Here is a 22,565-nt window from a genome sequence, read left to right as displayed (position 1 = left end):
AAGCTTCATTAAAGGTCACGGAGGCCTGACTGTGTGGATTTATGAAGAGAGTACTGCAGACTGTGTCAATGTCTTCTACAGAAAAAATGTTGCGTTTCAGACTATTTTATTTTTTTGAACAAAACAGGTTTGTTAAAAGTCTCTGCCCGTTTAACAAACCTAGAGGAGAGGAGAGAGGATTTTAAAAACGGGTCTGTCTATGCCCACATAGACGTCGCTTTAAAAATCATGCCTGATTATACAAAATGTTAATCAGTAACTTATCTACGACATTTCGGATTATGTACTATTAGAGAAGACCTTAAACTAAACTCAAACATTTGGAAGGTTGTTTCAGTTCTTTAGCATTTTATGTTTTTATAGTGCTTTAAAAAAAATGAGAGAAAATTAAAAGCGTCTGTAGGAGGTGAAGAGATGAACATCCAGCAAACTGTCTTGTGCAGGTGAAAGTGACCCAGACCACCGAGGCCCACAAGCTGCCACAGATCATCAACACGCTGCAGAAGGGAGACTACTTTGGAGAAAAAGCACTTATAAGGTAAAATACAGCAACAGTCAGGTCATGTCAACAAAAGACTGAAATATTCAAACAGCGTCAGGGGATTGTTGTGGACTGGTGCTATATAGATGAATATTAAAGGTAAGGATTGGGAGGTAACACAACGCAGCACCTGCTTCAATACCGAGACCAATGCTAGGATAACATAGTGCAAAACAATTAATTAGTGAATACAAATAAAATCTGAAAAATGAACCAACCACAGCTTTGGAAATCATGTGGAGCGCTCTTCGACGCATCATAAACAAACAAGAACCAGCTCACTCTCTCGGTGTTTTTAAGGGAAGGGTTTTGTTTTTGTTTTCTTTTATATGTAAGAACTAATTAGGCAGCTCATTCTTTTGTCTTTAAAGCCATAACACATAAAAATGTTACATGATATTTGGATGCAAACTATGTGATGTTTAGAATCTCCTTATGCCAGTGTCATTTCCTAAATGTTGCAGCAATAAACAAAGATAGAAATTAAAAAACATGTTTTGAAAACCATTTTAAAAAGTATTATATGAAGGTTTGACCTTATTTGACCTTGTAGATGAGGTCAGAGGTCCAAAGTAACGTGATATTTCAGATCCCAGACATCATTCCCGATATGTTGTCAATACAAACAATGGCAGTAAGAAACATAGTTTTAAGTGGCTTTATAGCACCCTCAGATCAATCTACTGACCTTAAAAGTCTGACATGATATTTAAAATCTTTATACTTTAAAGGCTTTTTGTCAACTTTCCACCAATAAATCTGTAACCATGAATAACTTTTTATTCACTAAATTTTAGTGAATTGTTTATCAGAATGATTTAAAAATGTTTCAAGTTTTGTATTCACAGAAAAAACACAAAAGCATAATGTGGGCAGAGGTAGAAATAGCTTCATAATGCCAAATTCACAATGAAAACAGTTGTAAAATGTACAGTTGTCTTAGTTTTTGTGTGCATGTGATTCACATCTCTTTCAGTGACGACGTCAGGTCTGCCAATATCATTGCTGATGAGAACGGGGTGGAGTGCCTCGTCATCGACAGAGAGTGAGTATTGAGATTTAAAATAATGCCTCACAGGTTGTAAAAGACATGCTTTTGTTCACCCGATAATGACTCTGAACAAAGATGCCAGTCTGTGATGAAGAACAAAGCTGTACTCTGATACATTTCAGCCGGTGTCAACATTTTCTTTTTCCAGACGTTTTCCCACAAAAATTCATTCGTTGTCTCACCGTGTTCGATCACTATCAGTGATCTGAGTTCAGATTTGGAATCAGCCAACATTCCAGTGGTTCGTTTGCTAATGTGCCGATGTCTTTTTTCTAGGACATTTGATCAGACGGTGGGCACCTTCAATGAGCTGCAGAAGTACCTCCAAGGGTACGTGGCAACACTCGATCGCGACGACAAGAAGAGACATGCCAAGTAGGTGCAGTACCTGATGTTCAGGACAGCGAACAAAAATGTTCTGAGCATGGAAAAAGAAATGGGTTGCATTACAGAGAAATGACTACTTATTGCAAAACAAACTGCACATCACTGCAATGTGTAATTATTCTCAGCTTCTGGGTTGATACAACGTCTGCAGGTTATTAAGGTTTCGTGTTGCAAAGGAGATTCACGTTATAGTTTTTTTCATGCTTAGATTTTTTACCTCTTGTTTCAGTTTAGCTGTTTTTACCAAGTTAAAGTAGAAACATGACACACCATCCTTCTTATCCGGGGTATTCAACGAGTACATCTTGTGCTTTACGGAAAATACAGCAAGGAGAAGACTCGCTCAAAATCCTGATGAAAACATAAGCTGGTGTTCGCCATCTGAGGCACTCGTCTGTTAGCTGTTTTTTCTCTGTTAAAGTTTTTGTTGGCTCACTTGTCAGCAGATGAAATGCTCAGATATTCACTTAAATTGTAATAAATTATGATTTGAAAATTACAGATGTGAAAACTCCACTCACAGATGTACAGTAGTTATGGTCTACTGCTTCTACTGCTAAATGTTTAGGTTAAGGTAGACACTCTGTTTTTGTCTGTGTCTTCCATCCAGGAGGTCTGTGTCACGCCACCAAAGTCAGCCTCTGTCTCCTGACGTCATCCAGCTGAAGGAACTGGTTTCTGAATTCTCTTCATCCAGGCCCTTTGATCACCTGGAGGTCATTGCTACCCTTGGGGTCGGCGGGTTTGGACGAGTAGAACTGGTAAGAGCTGACCTTTGGTGAGTTTGAGAATCTTCCAGCATTCAGTTTGTCTGCAGTAACTGAAAAAAATGCAATCTGTTGGATTGAGAATGCCTACTGAAGAATATCCTATTTCTTTTTGGGGTTATTATCCATGAGCGCTGCGCAACCGGTTTTGCAGCATTTGGTTGAATCTTTGCAGAGAGTGTAGTCCTGCACACTCTTCATCCTGCTGGTTGTATCAGCAGTAACACCATCAATAACACTAGTAACCTCCACCATGTTCGATGGTTGATGCTCTTCTCCATCCTTTTCTCTTCCCATCATGTTAATCTTGGTTTCATCTTTGCAAAGAATCTTTTTTTCCAGAATTGTGCAGGTTCTTTTAGATGTTTTCTGGAAAACTCTAATCTGACCTTCATATAGAAATTATTATTTTGATAGTGCATCAATTTACTCTACCGAAAGTTCATTAGGACGGTGTATTCATGCGTAGGAGTAAACTTAATGTTTACCCTGTCATGTCCATCTGCAGGTGAAGGTGAAGACTGAGGATGTCACCTTTGCACTCAAGGTCATCAAAAAGAAGCATGTGGTGGACAACAGGCAGGAAGAACACATCCACTCAGAGAGGAGGATCCTCGCAGAGGCTCGCTCGCCTTTCGTAGTCAAGTGCGTCCTCTTGCCCAGCCTTGGAACTCATTTCCATTTTTTATCCTACATGATGAATCTCTGCTCCATTAGTCTGGGAACACAATGCTGCGCTTATTAGTTTTTGATGAGATCACCGTCGGGGACCTGAGCAGATTACATCTTCTCAGTGGGGTAGAATAGCAGGGGATATTGAGATGTCTGCTAAGAAAATCTGGTTATTTCTTATGAAATATTGCAACAGGAGCTTTTCTTTGTCTTTTGTGAGATTACGATGATCCGATTTCACCGTATGCAGTGGAACAGACTCTGATATTAAAGCCATTCTTCACCTTCTGTAACGCTCATCCAGCTAACCTCCTCTTCATACACTCTGTGTACCTATTTTATTCCTAATCTGTTTTCAAGACCGACGTCGGGTGATGTAAGACTTAAGGCTACGTACGGTGGCATTGTGGTGGAGTGGTTGACACCCACGCTGCAGTTTTAAGAGCCTTTAAGCTTAATGTTGAATCACGGATGTCGATCTAGGCTCCTATTTACACTAAAATCTGAAAACATTACTTCATATATTAAGCAAGAATTAATTCATTTATGTGATAATTACAGCTCGGGCGAAATTTAATAATTTAGGTGCCCTGCTTCCTGTTTATCATATATTTTGTATTTTTGTTGCTTTTCATGGGTAATCTAGCAGCCTTCTGCTAGACCGTCAATTTTATGTTACAAAGTCTAAACATATACAATGATTTTTGTGCAGTTTTAGCATCATTTATCAAACAGTTTTCAAGATATAATTTTTTGAAAAATGGGCCGTTGACACACCTGATTTTCCCCACGTTGAAATCAAGGCAGTATCAAGAAAAGTCCAGCCCTCCTGCAAAGTCCAACATTTGAGTACCAGAGATGCGTTACTGTAATACTTTAATACTTTTTTCAAGTAATGAGTAAAGTAAGGGATTAGTATTGCAAAAAAAATTAGATTACTGTTACTTTCCCGTAAGCACGCTGCATTACTGAATCGTGGTTTTGTTTGTGAGAGTGTCTCGTGACAATGACGTTAAGCGCGTGCGACCATGCAGAGTTTAAAGCTTGGAAGTACTGACATTACTTTGATTCTGTAAAAAGTGACAAAAACATTAGCGTCCGCTGTTCACTCTGTGTGGGAAGAAAACTTATTTTTGCATCAAGTTAAAACTAATAAAACAAGTTTTCAAAAGAGACTTTTTCATTTGATTCAATTTTACATGATGGATTATGCAGAAAAACAGAATTTGGCTGAAAGGTCTATTGCTTTATTACTTATCCGGGTTTTGTATCATGTTTTCAAAAAGTAACTAAGTAATAAAGTAACTAATTACTTTTGAAAATAAGTAATCAGTAAAGGGATTACTTTTTTTTTGTTACTTTCTTGGAGAAGAGCACTGTTGACCACACACTAAAACAAACAAACAAAAGAAAATTCACATTGTAAATGACAACTACTGATTATTTTGAATGTGATAGTTGAATTTAACAATACTGTTGTAAATATACCATAAAGAATACTTTAATATAAAATTGTTGCCATTTTCATTCAACTTTCATGGCTGATTGAGCAAATATGACATGTTTAAAAACCAAAATATCAGTGGAGTCGAAATAGAATAAATACTAGATTTTTCAGATGGTATCTAATTATAACTCAGAAAATGATTTGGTTAAATATGTGCAAATCTTTTAGACCTGAGAGTCTTAGCAGTTGTCTGCCCCTGATGGTTCTTTCACCAGCTGCACATGTCTGGTTGTCTTCAGTCTCAAATATTGTCGGGTTCTTTATCTTAAGATGTAACATTTCTCGAGGCAACTTTAAGCTGGTTTAAAGTTTAAACTGGTATTTAAATGAAACTGCGTCAACCGTATAAATAAATAAAAGGAATAAAAAGACTCATTCTGATCTCAAATGATTAAAGCTGAAATTGTTTGTGTTTCATTTTCTCCAGACTGTATCGCACATTCAAGGATAACAAATATGTGTACATGCTGCTGGAGGCCTGTCTGGGTGGAGAGGTCTGGAGTCTGCTCAGGGACAGGTAGGAGATGCCAACCATTGTCTGGAGCCACTGTCACAAAAGCTGCAAAAGGTTTTAATAGGATGTTTGGGTTTTGATCTTCAGGGGCAGCTTTGATGAATCTGCTGCTAAATTCTGCGTGGGCTGTGTCACGGAGGCTTTCGAGTACCTCCACCGGAAAGGTGTCCTCTACAGAGACCTGAAGCCCGAGAACCTCATTCTGGATTCTGAAGGATACATCAAACTGGTGAGATTAGTTCCAGAAAGTAAACGCATTTTGTCTCAGAACCATGAAAGAACAACACTTGTCAGCATGTTCCTCCCGCTTTGATGACCAGTACATTTCTTATAGTTTGGAGTCATCAGGCTTAATCAAAATGTGTGTCTCCAGACTCCAGGATGCAACCGTTTTGGTCTTAATTGTGACCAAAAAAGTCTGTCAGGCACAACTAAACATTTCCTTCGGTCACACCTGTGTGTGCGCCTGACATTTGGCAGGTCTGTGAGCGTTTTGCTTTGTTTTTTTCTCCACCCACGTTCTGCGTCATCCATCTAAATGCTGTGTAAATTGATGCAGCTAATTCCTCTGCTCTGCGGGTGCTGTGAGCTCTACCGTGCCCTGATCTGTGACTCACAGGTGCCTTTAGGTTTTGTGGCTTGAGTCACAAGTTTAGTGTTCTGCCGAGTACGTCATGTATTAGTGACATATGGTGAATTATTCACTAATATAAGAATGGGAGCATGGTAGCACAAGGGTTAGCAAGAAGGTCCTGAGTTCGACTTCTGGCTGCTGTCTTAATAACGTGCACCAGTGCATGCAGTATGAAGTATAGTTTAAATAGTTTGGTAATAAGCAATTAAAAGGGCAACTAAAAGAAGGGGGGGAGCACTGTAACTACAGTTTTAGTGGTTACTGGCACATTTACTGAAAGCAAGTCAAACTTGGACAGTGTCACAACATTATAGCTTCATTACACATGAACATCACGTCTGCTGACCCAGCAGGGCAGTGAACAAATGCTCTGACAAGCTAGTTATGGATACAGTAAGTAGGATGGATAAGAAAACAATGAATTAGGGAGAAATTCATGTCACATAACACATTTTTTGTTGATTGGTTTCTTTTTCATGAGTCTGATAAAACTGCTTAGACGTCAGGATGTTTTATGACATCTAAGCAGACATAAGCAGCACAGTGGTTTCTTAAAGAGTAAGGCTTTTAATGTAGGCAGGTATTTTTGTGGAAAAGCCTTAAAGGCTCCCCAGAGGACTTTTAAAAGTTTCAACATTACTCTATACTTGTATGCTGACAGTAAACATCTCTTTAAAGACTAAACTCTCCTTTTCCAGGTCGACTTTGGCTTTGCCAAGAAGATCAGATGTGGCCAGAAGACTTGGACCTTCTGTGGCACTCCAGAGTATGTGGCACCAGAGATCATCCTCAACAAAGGCCACAACTTCAGTGTGGATTTTTGGTCTTTGGGCATCCTGGTGTTTGAGCTTCTTACCGGCAGGTTAGAGCACGCCGTCTTCTGTGATTCCAATGTGCAGCAAGATCATCCTTTCACTCATCCACTTCACTCTGCCCACTGACCTGCAGTCATTTTTACACAAAGTACTGCTAAAAGCTTGCTGAATATCTGCCGATTTTTTCTTCACTCCACAGTCCTCCGTTCTCAGGAATTGACCAGATGATGACGTACACTTTCATCTTGAGAGGCATTGAGAAGATGGACTTCCCGAAGAAGATAACAAAGAGACCGGAGGACCTCATACGCAAGCTATGCAGGTACACACTCACATGCGCAGGCCGACATACCTGAAGCTTAAGTAGACACAAAATCCTCGATTCAGATTTTCAGGACAGAGTCTGATGATGGCTGATGTGCTCAGTATACCTGACACCCAGGTACATTAAACAGTTATCTTCAAGCTCTGAACAACAGAGCAGGAAAACATAACCCAACCATCTTGGAACTAGCACAGTAATTTGGTGAAGAGTTAATTTCCTGACTTTGATCTGTTTTATAGGCGGAACCCCTCAGAGCGACTGGGCAATCTCAAAAATGGAATAACTGATATTAAGAAGCACAGGTAAGTAGGAACGGACTCATTTGTTGTGGATCTCAGCGGGAAGATTAGTTCCACAAATTAGCACTGATTGAACATTATGGATGAAGGCTCGTGGTTTATAGCCTTTACAATTAGATAATCACTGAACAGTGTGCAAGAGCAGTCGGATGCAAACATCGTCAAGGCTTATCAAATGATTGAACTTGCCACTTGCCTTTTTCCTTTACAAAGACAGCATGAGGCTACCGCATTACAGGAAACAATATATACTCATAATGCAGGGATTAATATGTTGTTCTTAAACGTGATGCTGACCTAGTTCTCATTTTCCATACTGAGCCAGGAATAGAAGTCAAAGTCCAAGTAAAATGTACAGAAAGAGTTCTTGATCCAGAACAAGTGACATTTAACAACTTTAAATTGGGACGTTTCCTACTTTGCGTTTGTTCTGACAGAGTCAAACTCATATATGTAAATGTGAGAAGATAAATACACTTACAGATGTGTGTTTTCTCTAATGTATCTGAAGGTGGTTTAATGGCTTCAACTGGGAGGGGCTGAAGGCAAGGACGTTACCATCGCCACTGAAAAGAGAAGTAAGCTGTGATCAAACTTGTAAAACTTGTAGTTCCACGTCATGACTGAAGCGTGATTAAACTTTCAGAACAAAATATCTGTTTGCTGTTTAAAGTGTGCAGGAGACCTGTAGGCAGATTAGCCGGCTGAAACAATGATCGCGGGACTTTTTAAAAGTCAAGCGTCCCGACGTCACTTCGGCTGTCTCCGTCTCTCCTTTTGTTGTCTGAGCTGCACTTCAGTGTGAAGGCCGGGACAAAGGATAAAAGCAGCTACAGCAGACAGGATGAGGCAGCTCCCAGAGCAATTTGTCAGATTCACCACTTCATTTACACCAGCACCGCTGCCAATCTTTAGTTCACTTCTAGCTCTTTCTTCCGGCCTCCTCCTGTCTCTGTAAAATCTCTCAGGAACTTTGATGGAGTTTTATTTTTCATCCAGTTTCCATTTGTTCTGCTTTTCTTAATCTAGCATGTGCTGATTGCTTGATTTTCCCAAAAATCTTACTGTAGTTGCTTATCTGACTTTAGCCAGTCAGTGTAGAGCCCGAGGAGGTTTCTTCCAGCACAGAAATACCTGTCCCACAGCAGGCATTTCTTCCTTCTTACCCTTACGTGTGTATTATGAACACACACCCAATGTCTTATAGCTCCTGTTGTGGAAAAATGGGCTTAATAAGGATAAAGGAGGTAACTGTCATGTGAACTCCCAGCAAGACGTGGCCATCATGCTTTCTGCCTCCTGCACACTTTATACTGTTCCACATTGGAAAAGGAAACCAGTGTCCCCCGCTCATGTGTAGTGATTTATCACGAGGGGTCACCACAGCAAGTAGCTCCACATTTGATTTAAGTTTTATTCCAGCTGCCCTTCCTGACACAACCCCAAAGGGAATTTGTATTACCCTTAAAAATGCCATGTTGAATTTTGTTGCCCCATCAGTTGTTACTATTTGATTTCAGACCAACTCAATGCTTTGCTAACAATCTCTCTCTCCTCTTCCTTCCTTCGCTCCATAGCTTACAGGACCAACAGATCACAGTTACTTCGACAGCTACCCTCCAGATGATGACAGTCCTCCTGATGAGCTGTCTGGTTGGGACATGGACTTCTGAGGACTTCTCCATCTTTCCAACATTTTCCTTCCACTGCACACATTAACAACTAAAATCTAACAGCAAAAGTGGACTTACAGGTGACTTTACATCACCTCAGCCATGGTTTAGCAGCTTTATGATTGTCACAGATTGACAGATAATTGAAAATGGGATATTACCAAAAGGTAAACCCGTATTGCTCCTGCATCTCCATACAATATGTGCACATTTGAATGGAAGCCTTCAAAGGTGTAAAGGTTTACTGCTTGACTTTTCTTTTACTCTCTGTTTCACACTATTTTTGACAAAGATGTCGAGAAAAATCGAAGCGATTCAGAACAGTTTTAAGCTGCTCCAACAGCCGCGTCAGCGTTCAACATTCGAACAAAACTGGATGTGAAATGCACAAGCTTTTACCTCAGAGGAGTCGGGCCACCACCAAGACATTTGCCAGAAGCAGATTAAGAACATTACCAGAAAGGATTTTATTAATGCCAACAAAACAGGAGGTTCTGGTTAATGGTGCTCAGTGTCACATTAATTAGCATGAAGCTGCCTAGCTTGACATACAGGATTAATGTATTAATCGTTAACCCAGACAAAACTTCAGATGTAGCCCCGTTATGCAACAAAAAAAGAAAGATTTCTAATATTTGTGTTGAATCACACTAAGTCAGGTAAGTTAACACTCCTCAGCTGGCTAATGTTAGTGGGCTAAGAGGACACTCAGGGCTACTGTGGCTGCACAGAATCAACTAGCTCAATTTGTGGTATTACTGTGGAATATAACAGGTTCTCATAGTTAGAATAAGTAAGGTTAGCATCACAGTAGGATAAAAATTCTTTCTATACCTTCTATATGACGTACACTCATCAGCAACTGGGAGTCACAAGCCATATTATCAGTTCAACACCTCGTGCAGCCGCAGACACTCAGTTACAAAAATGCCACACAAACGGCCTAATCGGCTCACTGCAGAGTTAAACAGCTCGTTATGAAACCGTCAGCCTGGAACCGGGTATTGGGATACACTAGGAGTCAATAATAACGCTATTATAAACATTAATGAGCTTCTCTATAATCTGCTGCTGATATGTGCTGCACCAGGGTGGTGTGCTGGATAAACACCTCCACCCCATATTCAATTAAAATGTTTATTTTTATTTATATAGGCCCGGTTCACAACAGTTGTCATCTCAAGACTCATTACATTATAAGCTAAAGACCCTACAGTATTACGGAGAGAACCTCAAAGATCACATGAGGTAGAGAAGCAGAACCAGCCTCAGGGAGGGGCAGGAAACTAACCAAAACTACAGGAGAGTTGATCCCATGCAATAGGGCGATATAAACACATGGGAAGTGATAACAGCCAGCACTGTGACTGGGGGATAAACTCCTCCATGTAACTGTCCCCTTGTGGAAGTTTGAGCCCCTCTGTAAAGCACAGTAACCCTGTGAGTTATTTTAGAGCTGGTGAAAGCGAACCTGCACTTTAACCAATCCTGAACGTGCACTGTTTTCTTAAAAACATCTCCCAGTGGCAATGTGGGCATTTCAGGGTAGCTTTCCAGTTGGTAATGCCCACAAAAAACAGTAAAAACTAAATTTATTGTGCTAACATCACATTAGAGTAACTACAGACATGCAGAAATTACAGAAATGATTCACTGTCGTGTTTGTAGTTTTAGATTTCCTGAAGTTATTGGGTACAGCTCAAGCTTTTTTAAGTTTGCCCTCAGGCACAGTACATTTTATGGATGGTCCAGAAACACTCGGATGGTGTCATCGAGCTTCATAACCGATTGCTTTGGAGGGACCAAGAGTTTATTCAGCTCAGCATTCTTTGCCATACGTCATACTATTCTTATTTTCAATTCCCTAATTGCTCTTTTACTTCAGAAACATCGATGCGGCCTTTATTTCTAACAGCTAAAGGGAATTTGAGGAGATGACACTGCGTTGAAAACCAACACACGCTGGATATGTACCCCAACAGAAACATCCATGAAGCATCTGTAGCTCCTTGTGCCAACTGTGTTATCCTCACAGCCTCTTCACTTTTGTCACAGATGACAAACAAAGACAGGAACACCTTCTCTCCACTTGAATCATAAAGTGTGAGCGTCTCGCGGTGGGCTTCCTGAGCCGGAGACACGTTTGAGCCGTTGATGATGTGAGGAGGAACAGCAGAGGCCGAAGTGAGCAGAATATGTTTAGGGTTTACTGTGAGGTGATTCTGAGGAACCTGGGGTTTAAATTGGTGTGTTTTCCATTTTAAACATTTGAGGTACCACGTCTCTGTGTATATACACTCAATATAATAAAGCACAAGCATCCGAAATACACAGTTTATACAATCTAACCTACTTGCTCCTTTATATAAACCTTAAAAAAAACGGGTGAGTGAATTTGTAAATATCATGTATATTGTAAATGTGTCCTCTGATTGGTGAATGTATGTGTGAGTTTGGAGGAGCAGTGCTGTTTCAGGACAGAGTTTTTTAACTGCATTTACACAATCCCTTCAAACCGATCGGTTTAACATTTGAACTTTTTCATTTTATTAGTAAAGTGGCATTAACTCCAATTTCCTTTGGGCTGATCTGGAGGTTCTAGTCCACAGCAGATATTTCCTTTTCCTTTCAACAGCCCTAAAAGAGGTCTTACCTGTGGTTGGATCACACTCAAAGATGTGGGCCGTCCTACAGTGGCCCACTTGTTGCTGCAATGGAAAACCGGAGGTGGATTTAGACGTTGAATTCACAAATTCTACTGTCATTACTGCAGAGGCAGATCTGATGGTAAAAGCAGAGGCATTTTGGTTAATGGCAGTCAGCGGAGCTCTCTCTGACAAATGAAGCTAGTGGTCTGTGTGTGAGAGTGGAAGTTGTTTGTTTATTTAAATGACTCACGTCTTGCATTGTAATCAGAAGATTCTCATCACAAAAAATGGAAATGTATCATGAGTGAAAGTGCAGTTTTATGAAGGTAAATATGATGCAAAATTCGCGGGCCTGTAAGATAAAATGTAGAAAACATTTTAAGTTTTGTTTTCACTTTTAAAAATGTTTCACACTCTTGTGTTACATCTACAAGCTCTGACACGTTGCTACATGTTTACCTTCGTACAGTTTAGGCCAGCAAGCCCACGGGGTGTGATCATAAAGTTATGAGAATGGATCAATAAAAGTTTGATCCATTCTCACCTTGTTGTGCAACTTTGGACCATTTTCAGCATGGCTGCTATTCTCTCAGAGGAAGTCCCATTATGTACTTGTACCTCTGGTATGTGCTGGATTTATTCCACTGCGTCAAAATGGTGATTCCTCAACCTTTCAGTGGGTGTGCTTCAACCTTTCAGAAAAGCAAATCTGTCGAGTGTACTTTGCACTCAAACTGGACAGCTAAAAACCTGCTAAGCTCTACCTGCAGACCCAGCTCTCATCAGCCGTGACAGTGCGAGATACAAAATCTGGGTCAGCTGGAAGCAGAAGTCTGAGGTTGGTGAGAAATCGCAGCACGGACAGTGAAATTTGTCAGAACTGGACATCCGGGGAGGGATCTAAAAATAGCAGCCACGCTGGAAGATGACTGAGAAGATGACCTTATGCGATTGGCCAAATATAAATCAGGCAAAGCTTTTAAATATTATGAATATGTTCGAAAGTTCTTAATCAAATGTTATAGTGTAATAACAGATATGTGGGGAGGCAGCTAAATAGCTGGACTTTAACACTTTAAAGTGGTTGAAGACAAAGTGATTGAACTTAACTGGACTGCTAATCAGCACACATAATGTGCTACACTGTATCTATACCTGCCTTTGTCTGACGCAATCCTGAAAAAATATATATACACTGTATATGAACAAAAAGTAAATAATCTAATAAAAAGGGACAAACATCCCTGTACATACAGATATACCTTTGAATTTTGGTACTTGTACCTTGTACCTCAGAAACAGATTTTGTGTTATTTTCAGGAGGTACAGAGGGAGAAAATACATGAACTTTAAGTATTTTTCTTTTGTTTTGTTTTAAAATGGGATACAGCATTTCATAACCAAAGGTGGACAAAAAATAAATACAATAAAAGTCTTGATAGATTTTGTTCTTGCATACTTTTATTCATTTCTTTGAATGCTTTGGAAGGAGGGTCCGAGCTCAGAAGAGGGAGACCTTTAAACAGTTCACCACACTTTTAGTCAGTAGTGACAAATGTCCATCGCAGATATAAAGACCATCGACATTTCTGAGCTTCGGCCCCCCCTTTCCCAGACCACACCTTTACAAGATATGCAACATAGAGAAAATAAATAGATGCATGTTAAAGGCCTTTTCCATATACAAATATATTTTATGAAGCTTATTGTACAGGCATTTCTTTGTTTAACCTACAGCACAACATTTACACGAGAAGATGAAACAGTGAAGTAAAGGTCGATGCGCTGCGCTGTAGATGACTGCACCGATTCATACTCGGAAAGTTGAGTCACAAATGCAGAAAAAGCAAGGATCCAAAAAGTGATGCGTCAGCAGTCGTCACATCTGGAAAGTTGTACTGGCACCAACGGAGGAAGCCACTTCATTCTATAACATGCATTTCTAAAAATCGTGTCGGCACAAAACGAGGAAGCACAAACTGTAAAACGTGTCAGTACAAAATATAGAAAGTTACACAATCAGCCCTCGGGTATTGACACAAAATAAATGTCTCTGGATTATCAAAATGGTTTGAAATACATTTGAGAATAAATTCCACAAAAGAATACGCGCTATGTTCACTCTGGAGCCAATTTTGTACCATAAGAAAAATACTCAGCTGCTTGCTTTGACTTGAGCTTCACGATGAATCAACTCGAACTTTTTGTGAAGCAGAAATCCACCCATTCAAAAAGGCACTTCTATCTCAAAGACGCATCATTGTAGTAGAGTGAGCTATATACAAAGGCAATGTACAAGTGTATAGAAAAAAAAACAAACGCTGCTATAATTACGTCTATTTGCTCTGAATAAATATTTGGTTTTATGAACTGTGACAATAACGCACAACTCAAGGCAAGGTTACGACATGTTAACTGCTCCTCCAGGTGTGCCTGTTGTTTGTAGCTGATCTGACTCGAATAACACCCCCTCTAATGATTTATGTAAAACCCACTCTGTAGAATAATACACAGTAATAATAATGACGGTCATATTGCTCAAAACGTGAATAATAGAAAGGACATAATAATGCACAGCTTGTTTTTGCTTCATCTCATTTTTTCTACTGCCACCACTGTACCCAGCTGATGCTAGTAGCTTGCACCAAGTACCACTTTTCTGTTTTTCCTGAAGCTGAAAAACAGCACAAAGGTGAAACTGAAATCCAAGTAAAAGTCAGAGTAGCGGTACCTTTCAATATCCTATACCTTCAAGAGGTTTTTTGGGGGGAAAACAGGTAAAAAAGAAAAAGTTGCATATGTATTTTTTCCTGTGAGAATAAAATTTTGGGAGGAGAGTATTTAAATGAATCATAAAAACTTAATTTGCTAAGTTTGGTAGCAGGCAGTTTACTGCAAATTGTGCTCAATTTAACACTGAAAAAAGTTCATTTTGACCTGATAGTTGGAGTGTTCATTTATTTTAAGCCATCTACCAATTTGTACGAATGAATGGCTTAAAGCTGTCAGCCCGTCCTAAAGCTCTTCCCCCCAAATGCCTACAGCGGAGCCCCACATGTTTCTGGTCCTCAGTAATACTGGTGTTTTCATGAAACGGATCAGAACGTAACTGAGTTTGAAGCGGAGCTTCGCAGAGAAGAAAAACGTCCCAGCAGAAGTTGCACCCCTGCAAAAATCCATCTTCTGCTGGGTTTTAAAGGCAGCCAAATTACTTTTTCAGAAATTTTATCCACCTCCACCTCCGAGACCTCACGCAACACTTTCCATCAGTTTCTAACAGAAGAGTACGTCAAAAACATATTTCTCCTTCAGCTGCCTCTCACTGAGCATTAATTTTTGCAGTTCTGGCCTCATGCTAACAAGTTAATCTGGCCTCACCTACGAGGTTCACTCATGAAGCTTTTTCATTTTCTTGGAGAAGCAAAACATGCCTCAGAATGTCCCTGTTAATGAGGAGACCATATGAATGTAGCTTACTCTTCCACCTATAATAAACTCTAAAAAAAAAAAAAAAAGGTTGGTTCTGTACAACAACAGAGTTAAACATAAATATGTAAAGCAACCTAAAAGTCTACGTCACAATTCTGGCTTTGGAATCTAATATAACCCTTTATAGCAGCCAAGCCAAAAAATGATACAATAAATTCTCGTATGGTGAATAACACAGTGATAGTACAGACATAAATACTTACACATAGTAACAAAAACCATGCAAATGCGAGCAGAGGTGACCTGGAGGTGACAACTTCAAGCTGTGAAGGAGAGAAAGATGAGTACAACCACCTCGCCCTCCCACGGGCACCAGCTGAAATGAAGATCGTTTTGGTTTTTCCTGAAAAGTGAATATTTTCCTTCAGTTTGTGTCTCTTTTATGCCTCAGCTGGTGTTTGTATGCCTTGATAGTGGGTTTATGATCGCATCCACCCTGCCGTCGCCCAACTGATAACTGAGCAGCGATGATAAATACGTTTAAAATACAACTTTTACTAGGATAACTCACGTGATCCATTTCTTCCCACTGACAGTCACATCGTCACCTGGAACAACAGGCAGTGCTCTCCTCCAGTGCAAAAGGGAAGTTGTATTCACTTGTTATTTGTATCTGAGTGAGTGTATGACTGCAGGAACAGGAGAAGAGACCGTCTTTATGGCTGTATGTGGGGTTTTTTGTTTGTTTGTTTTTTACTTCTCTTTATGACACGAGGTGTGTGCGATGAGGCCTGGGAGGAAAAAGAAACTATCTACAGGCGCAGGAATCTACTGTCATGTTGGGGTAGACTTTCAGCACCACATTCTTGTCCTCGTCAAAGAAAAGGATGCTGAGGGAAGACATTTTCTCGGGGACACAGCACGGCTCGGGGATGCCTGGGACGACGCCCACCGCCCGCACTATGCTCTGGATGGTGGCATGGTTAGATGGCTTCAGAGCCTTAAAAAAAAAAAAAAAAGAGCAAATAAATGTCATTTTAAAGTAAAAGTTAAACAGTTATGAACTTTTGATGAGCCAACAGGACATGTTTCTAACAAGCTGGGCCTTGTTTTCCAGAGTCACAGAAACCCAGAGTGATAGCAAATATTCACACGTACATTTATTTTTCCTTCTACCGAACATATTTGAAAGCAGAAAAAAGACATTCAAAACGTCCCCAAATTTATAACCAATTCAACAATATCAAACTTTACTTGTTGCTGAAGTTCTGCACATGTAGTTTTCCTATTTGCCATTTAAGATCATATATAATCTTATTTGTCAAGGGCATAGCAATATTATTCAGTGCAACTAGCACTGAATAATATAATATCTGTGGGTCTGAATTTAAGTTCTACACGCCCAGCAGTTCACCTGCACAGCTGCTTCATTCTCAACAGGAACTAGTAAGCGATAGAAGTCTTCCCACACCACTCCACAGGGAAAAAAAAAAGTGCACCCTTTTAATCATGGCTATTTAGAAGCTTCTAAAACTTCAACCTGACAAACGAGACAACGTTTTCTGCACAGGCTGAGCAGAAAAGCTGCAGGAGAGGGAGGCGGCTGCCTTAAAAGCCCTAGGCTCTACTTCTGGGACTAATTACCTCCGACTACAAAGACCTGTGACTCCGACTTAATGAATTAAGTGGATGTAGCTCGTGCATTCCGGCCATGTTTAAAATACCTGCGTGGTTATCTTATCACCGGTGCCACGAGCTAAAAGGGAAGTTGATGTTTAACATCAGGCAGATGTTTTTTTGTGTCTCTCACTTATTTCCATCTTCTGTGTAAAGGCTTAACGTTATCCTCTGTAGATACTTCATTCAAGATACTTGGTTTGTTTTAGGTAATAACATTTTTATTGAATTTTGATGAGGAGGTCAACCAGCTGTTTATGAGGACGCCGGTTTTCTTACTAAGCATGTTAGAGTGACATCTGTAGCTTCACTATTACTGCAGGTTTAATATAGTAGGACTGCTTGGGCTAAATCTAGATTTACATCTGATGTGCATCTTTAAAGACAAAGATACAATCTGAAGATAAAAGCATGAAGAACTATCTGCACAACTACTGTAACTACTTTAACCCTGCTGTTGAAGATCAAAGCCAATGACATAAGGCTTGCCACTGTTGCCTGTTATATAAAACAGAAAGATAGCAGGGACCCCTGAGGTTGATTTTACCCATGTTAAGTTAATGCAAAGCAGTAAAGAGACTGCTATCTGAATGTAGCCCGTCCTATTTACATAATGTATACCATACTGCAAAAAAAAAAAGAAAAAAAAAGTTAAAGACTAATGTCTGCAGTCTTTAGTTACAGAGCCAAACAATTCTTACAGGGGTCGCCAAGCCAAGCCAATAATGTACACTGCTGGTATAGAAAATGATGGCTCTAACTTTCAACTATTCTTATCATTTGCTTATGCAGGCATGACTGTCATTTAGGACTGCGTCATAAGGAATCATTAATAATCACCATGTAAAGAAATGGTTTTCAAAAAAGTTACTCTGGAAAAACAGAAGCTACTGGATTTAACTTTAGCTTAAAAGTATGGGGACGACCACCTAATGGGCTCACTATTGTCAGGCAGCCAGAGCGGAGGCCATAAGGATTTCTGCAAGTACGGAGATGGTTAAATGTTCTTTCCTTCCACAAATTCTGCTTGGATAGACAAATTATTTGCTTTTCATTATAGCAACTAAATAGACATCATCCTTTCAGAACCATTAGTAAATTCACTCTGAGACTTGCAAATGATAAAGTTGCAAAGATGGGCTGCTGGTGCTAGCATTGCTAACGTTAACCTCACACAGCACATGAATCTAGGGCAAAATACCACGCATATTTCTGCAGTATTTAAAATATGATAAGATTGCAGTGAGAGTGGTTTCTAGTGGCTCTTAAATATTAGAAAATTGCCAGTTGTTTAAATGAGAGAAAAATAGCCCAGGTGACCAACACTTACAAACATTCAAAACTGAGACAGTATAACGGATGAGGTTAAGCATTAGCCACATATTTATTGTAGCTATGTTAAAGAGACATTTGTTAATCCCATTCTTTTCATAATGAAAATAGATTTTAAATCTGTGAACTGTAGAGACAGGAAGTTCAGTTAATTAGCAGTCTGGCTAGCATTGGCCGATACTGAATGACACCCGGCTTCCATGGTTACGTGTCAGTGACTCTGACACAAAATGTATAACTACAAATTTTTTAAATATCTATATACTGCAGAACTATGTTGCTTTGCTAAGCTATCACAATTTTCCATTACAGACAGAAATAAATGTGCTATCGCTGTTTTTTGTACTTACGTAGCAGTTGGTCTGATTTGTTTTCTCCAATTTAATCAGCTAGCAGATTATTCACCATCTTTAATGGCCATACTTTATTGCCTCGGACCACCCTTTGGTTCTTTGCCCATGTAGAGGATATAAAGAGTTCTGCTCCTGCAGATCACCTGTAAGTTGCCTAAACTGCTTTCATAAAACTTTTATCTGCACTATTAATATCAAAACCGAACAAAAACTAAATTTAACAAAAAAAAAAAAAACATTGGTTTTTGGTTTATTTATAATCTTCAGTTGTGAAAAAACAAAAAACAGGTTCCCAGATGTATTGTCTAGAGAGTATTGAATTAGTGCTACCATTTTAGGCTGTGATCACTTTAAAAAGAAAAAATTCCATCTTTAACCAGCTCTCACAAGTGACCCATCTATAATGACGAAGTCTACCAAAGATCAGCTTTCCCTCTTCATATAGCTAATTGGTAGAAATACTATAATTGCCACCGTACTGAGCTTTACCTTCTCTAACCCACTAATTTTTTGCTTTGGCACCTTTAGTACTGTCTAAAAGCACTATAGTGTGGTGCTACCGGGCTTTGAATCTCACCTTTGGCATGGGGAACTGGCAGGACCCTGAGCAATAATAGGCATCAAACGACTTGGGCGATATAATCCATTCGCTCCATCCAATGTCGGCAAAGTCAACTTTCAGGTATCTCCGAGCGCAGTTCCTGGGCTCGTTCCACTGCTTCTTTCGTGCCTTTTTAATCGTCTGCTCATCAAACTGTAGCAAGGGCATCTTATGCCGCTGATTCTTGCGTGTCTTTTTACGCGGCCGGCGTGCCTGCTTGTTTTCAAATGGTTCGTAGGGAGTTGTCTCGTCCCAGCCGGTCGTCTCATATGGGTACTCAGGACCAGGAAGTTCATTATTTTGCAAAGGTAGGAGAACATTCACTGAGCGCCTGTGTCTGGGCTGCGGCTGTCCTTCGGTGTCGTTTTGCTCTTGTAGTCCCACTTTATGGAAGCCGTGTGAAATGGAGCCCTCACCTCTCACTGAGTGGGGCCTCTGGAGAGTAGCTACCACACTTTCAGGCTCTGAAATGGCAGAGTCATTGGCATAGACCAGGATGTAGGGTGAGCGGTCTGACAGGAGCTTCTTCCACGGCTGGGAACCTTGTGAAGCCACTTCAATCCCAATAAGCAGCTCGTCGTGGTGTTTGGCCTGGTTGACCACACGAGTTATGTCCTTCCACTGCCAAGATATGAAGTCCCTGTAGAGGGTGGACACATTGATCCGAAAATGTCCAAGAGTCCTCATCTTGTTATCCACAGATGCAAAGCTCCAGATGACCATGTGGATGTGGCTGTGCCTCCTGGGACCATGGCGAGCGCAGCTTTTGGACCTGGAGCAGCCCTGGGTGCTGTTCTGAAGGTCTCCAATATAATAATGAAGAGTAGCTGACAGGATGTCTTCTGATTTGGTGAGGGAGGTGAGGTTGAAAATCTGCAGCTGTTTCTTGTTTATAGTACCTGTGCATATAATGAGTAATATCATGAACAGAGTGCAACACGGTTCACATCATTTCAAAACTGACCATGGCCTTTCCTAAACTTTACTGCTAGTAATAATAATTTATATGTTTGTATTTCCTCTTTTTAGTCCAGCGTTTTCATCATCGGGCTTATGTTGTGCACTTTTTTTGCTCAGGTCATGAAACAGTTGTTCACCCTAATGCAATAGAATTATTTTGGGATTTTAAAAAACGTATTAAAAAAATCATTAATTACAAAATATTTTTAAAGATCGGCAGGACACAGGACAATTCACCCAAGCTTTAACAGGCTTTCATTTTGAGGATTGCTTCAATCAAAAAGAAAATTGTCACTGTAAAGAAAGAACAGACCAGTACTTTAGAAGGTTTCTTTAACATTTTAAACATGTCATTGCTTGCAACAGCATAGCAGAAACTCCCACTTATCTCCACTGCTTTGGGATAAAAGCAGAAATTTCAAGCAAAAACCAAAAACTCCTGCATGGCCAAATTCTTCTGAGGATCAATCGTGAAATATGTTTGTGATTTGGGTGAACCTGCCCTTTAATACTATACCATACAGCAGCCGGGCGACAGGAGGCAGTGTAATCTAACAAAGTTTAACCCTAAGTGGCAACTGGTCGCCCCATGGTCCGAGTGATAATAACACAGCGAAGTGTAAACACTTGAGGGTTTATTGGATTAAAGTTACTATAAATGAACCTGAAGAAGAGGGGGGAAAAAAGCTCCAGCTGAAAGGACATTAGCGCTCGCTGCAGTGGAAACTCAAACTCTGCTACAGCTCAGGCAGTCTGGGCAGCTGCCAGATGCTGGCTCGAGAGAAGATTTATCAAGACTATCTGACAGTAAAATCTGAAGGTGTGAACAGTTGTGCGGCCAAGCTATGTTAAATTGCATGCCACCATCTGATGCGAATCTTTTACTCTTACTGGCAAAAGGAATGCGTAACAGGTTGTTCACATTTCCATTACTGGATCAACAGGTGTATTTCTTTTTCAGCTCCGCACACATGAACGGCATCGGTCTTAACGAATTTTACATTATGCTCTATAAAATAAGACTTACTCAATATTATAGATGTTCTTTCCACTTTAAGTTTTTCATCTATAGATGGAAAAAATGTGCCGATTTGCATTTTTACTATGCAGGTGATTCAAGCTGATTGAGGCAAAATGGAAACATATAACATCAAAAACGCATGCCGGTCACTGACTTCTATGCTGGTAGAAGTCGGTGTTCTTAATAGACATAAAACATTTGATACATACCCCAATGCGCTTTGAAACTACGAACAGTGTTGCCGTCCTTGAAGGGAAATCCAGCGCTGTTGTACTTCGCGTAAAGCATCTGCATGTGCTCCGTCATCGTATCCTGTAAAAGCGCATCCCGGTCTTCTTTTGTCGCGTATTTTTTATCCACCGAATGCGTAAAATCCACCTTTAGTCTCTCGGGGATATTGTCCGTTTTCAGCATCGCGCACAATCCAACGCACAAATAACTCCATCCGTAAAGCAGCACGATCACAAATCGAGAGTAGAGTGCCATGTTCGAGGCAAGGAAACGTAGCAAACGAAAAAATAACAGCTGTGGAAAAACTAACACGTTTCCGAAAGTGGCCCCTATCTCCAGAAACACATACCATCACCTGAGTCCTCTGCAAGAAAATGACACCATCACCTTTGACACCGGTCACAACAAGAGAGGAAGATGCGTTATCCAAGTTGTCTCTACTTTTGATAAGTTGCAGGTCTAAATGTGTTTGAGTCAGTAAATGAAGTCAGTAAAAAGATAAAAATAATAATGATAAAAAGGTTCCGGCGCGCAGGATGAGGTGTGAGAAAGCAGAAGGAGAAAAACTGCGCCTCTCCGACTCTAAGCTGATTTCAGGTCCAGCAGTCAACCGTCCCTCAGTCTCAGCTTTCATTGAAGGTAAAGCATGTTGTGCTTGGTATTATAGGGCTTGTGGGACCAGCTGGGTATTCCTCTCTCCTTTCTCTCACACACACACTGCGCACACACACGTACACATGCTCACCCTCGGAGAGAGAGGGGGAGAGAGAGAGAGAGTTTCCTGTTCAAAATACTTCTACGCACATTCAGCCTGGGGACAAATTATCTCGAATTATCTCGTTATCAAGAGCCGAAGGGGGCGTGTTTTGTCGGTTGACTCGAGACGGAGAGCGTGAAAATATTTTACTAAACGACATTCCAGAGGTTTATTGAACTGATTTCAACACCTAAACTGCTGCCAGAGAACAGCCCCTCCGTGCGCAATTTCTACTCCGCAGAGCTGCGCGTCCGGGCCGCGCTGCTGAATGAAGCGGCTTATTGTCGGCATTAAAGGCTTTCTTCCCTACTTAGTTTAGTTCAATGGAGTTAAGCACACACATCCTGTACCATCACAGTCCGATCCGGATG

The 22,565-nt window shown here is 40.3% G+C and overlaps 2 protein-coding genes across 4 annotated transcripts in view; one reads left to right on the top strand and one right to left on the bottom strand.

Annotated features, from left to right (window-relative positions):
- The window catches only part of prkg2 (protein kinase cGMP-dependent 2), a 36,996-nt gene extending 23,749 nt beyond the window's left edge, over nucleotides 1-13,247 (top strand). The window contains exons 8-19 of one of the 3 annotated variants that reach the window (XM_005921969.3): nucleotides 444-538; nucleotides 1,518-1,586; nucleotides 1,869-1,967; nucleotides 2,590-2,740; nucleotides 3,255-3,391; nucleotides 5,353-5,442; nucleotides 5,527-5,668; nucleotides 6,772-6,935; nucleotides 7,088-7,210; nucleotides 7,453-7,515; nucleotides 8,024-8,090; nucleotides 9,090-13,247. In XM_005921969.3, coding sequence (XP_005922031.1) covers nucleotides 444-538; nucleotides 1,518-1,586; nucleotides 1,869-1,967; nucleotides 2,590-2,740; nucleotides 3,255-3,391; nucleotides 5,353-5,442; nucleotides 5,527-5,668; nucleotides 6,772-6,935; nucleotides 7,088-7,210; nucleotides 7,453-7,515; nucleotides 8,024-8,090; nucleotides 9,090-9,185 — 1,296 coding nt within the window. In that variant the 3' untranslated portion in view covers nucleotides 9,186-13,247. The remainder of the gene's footprint in view (nucleotides 1-443; nucleotides 539-1,517; nucleotides 1,587-1,868; nucleotides 1,968-2,589; nucleotides 2,741-3,254; nucleotides 3,392-5,352; nucleotides 5,443-5,526; nucleotides 5,669-6,771; nucleotides 6,936-7,087; nucleotides 7,211-7,452; nucleotides 7,516-8,023; nucleotides 8,091-9,089) is intronic. The other 2 variants (XM_014333481.2, XM_014333482.2) reach the window with 2 other exon arrangements.
- A 29-nt stretch (nucleotides 13,248-13,276) lies between these two features.
- bmp3 (bone morphogenetic protein 3) lies at nucleotides 13,277-22,087 on the bottom strand. The gene is made up of 3 exons (XM_005921968.3): nucleotides 21,416-22,087; nucleotides 19,202-20,124; nucleotides 13,277-16,262 (listed from the first exon to the last, which is right to left on the bottom strand). The coding sequence occupies exons 1-3, from the start codon at nucleotides 21,690-21,692 to the stop codon at nucleotides 16,071-16,073; spliced, it is 1,392 nt and encodes a 463-aa protein (XP_005922030.1). The 5' UTR covers nucleotides 21,693-22,087; the 3' UTR covers nucleotides 13,277-16,070.
- Between the last annotated feature and the right edge of the window lie 478 nt (nucleotides 22,088-22,565).

This window comes from Haplochromis burtoni, unplaced genomic scaffold, assembly GCF_018398535.1.
Source record: "Haplochromis burtoni strain Fernald_Lab_line unplaced genomic scaffold, NCSU_Asbu1 Contig_43, whole genome shotgun sequence".
NCBI lineage: Eukaryota > Metazoa > Chordata > Actinopteri > Cichliformes > Cichlidae > Haplochromis > Haplochromis burtoni.
This window is presented reverse-complemented; position numbering and strand designations above follow the sequence as displayed.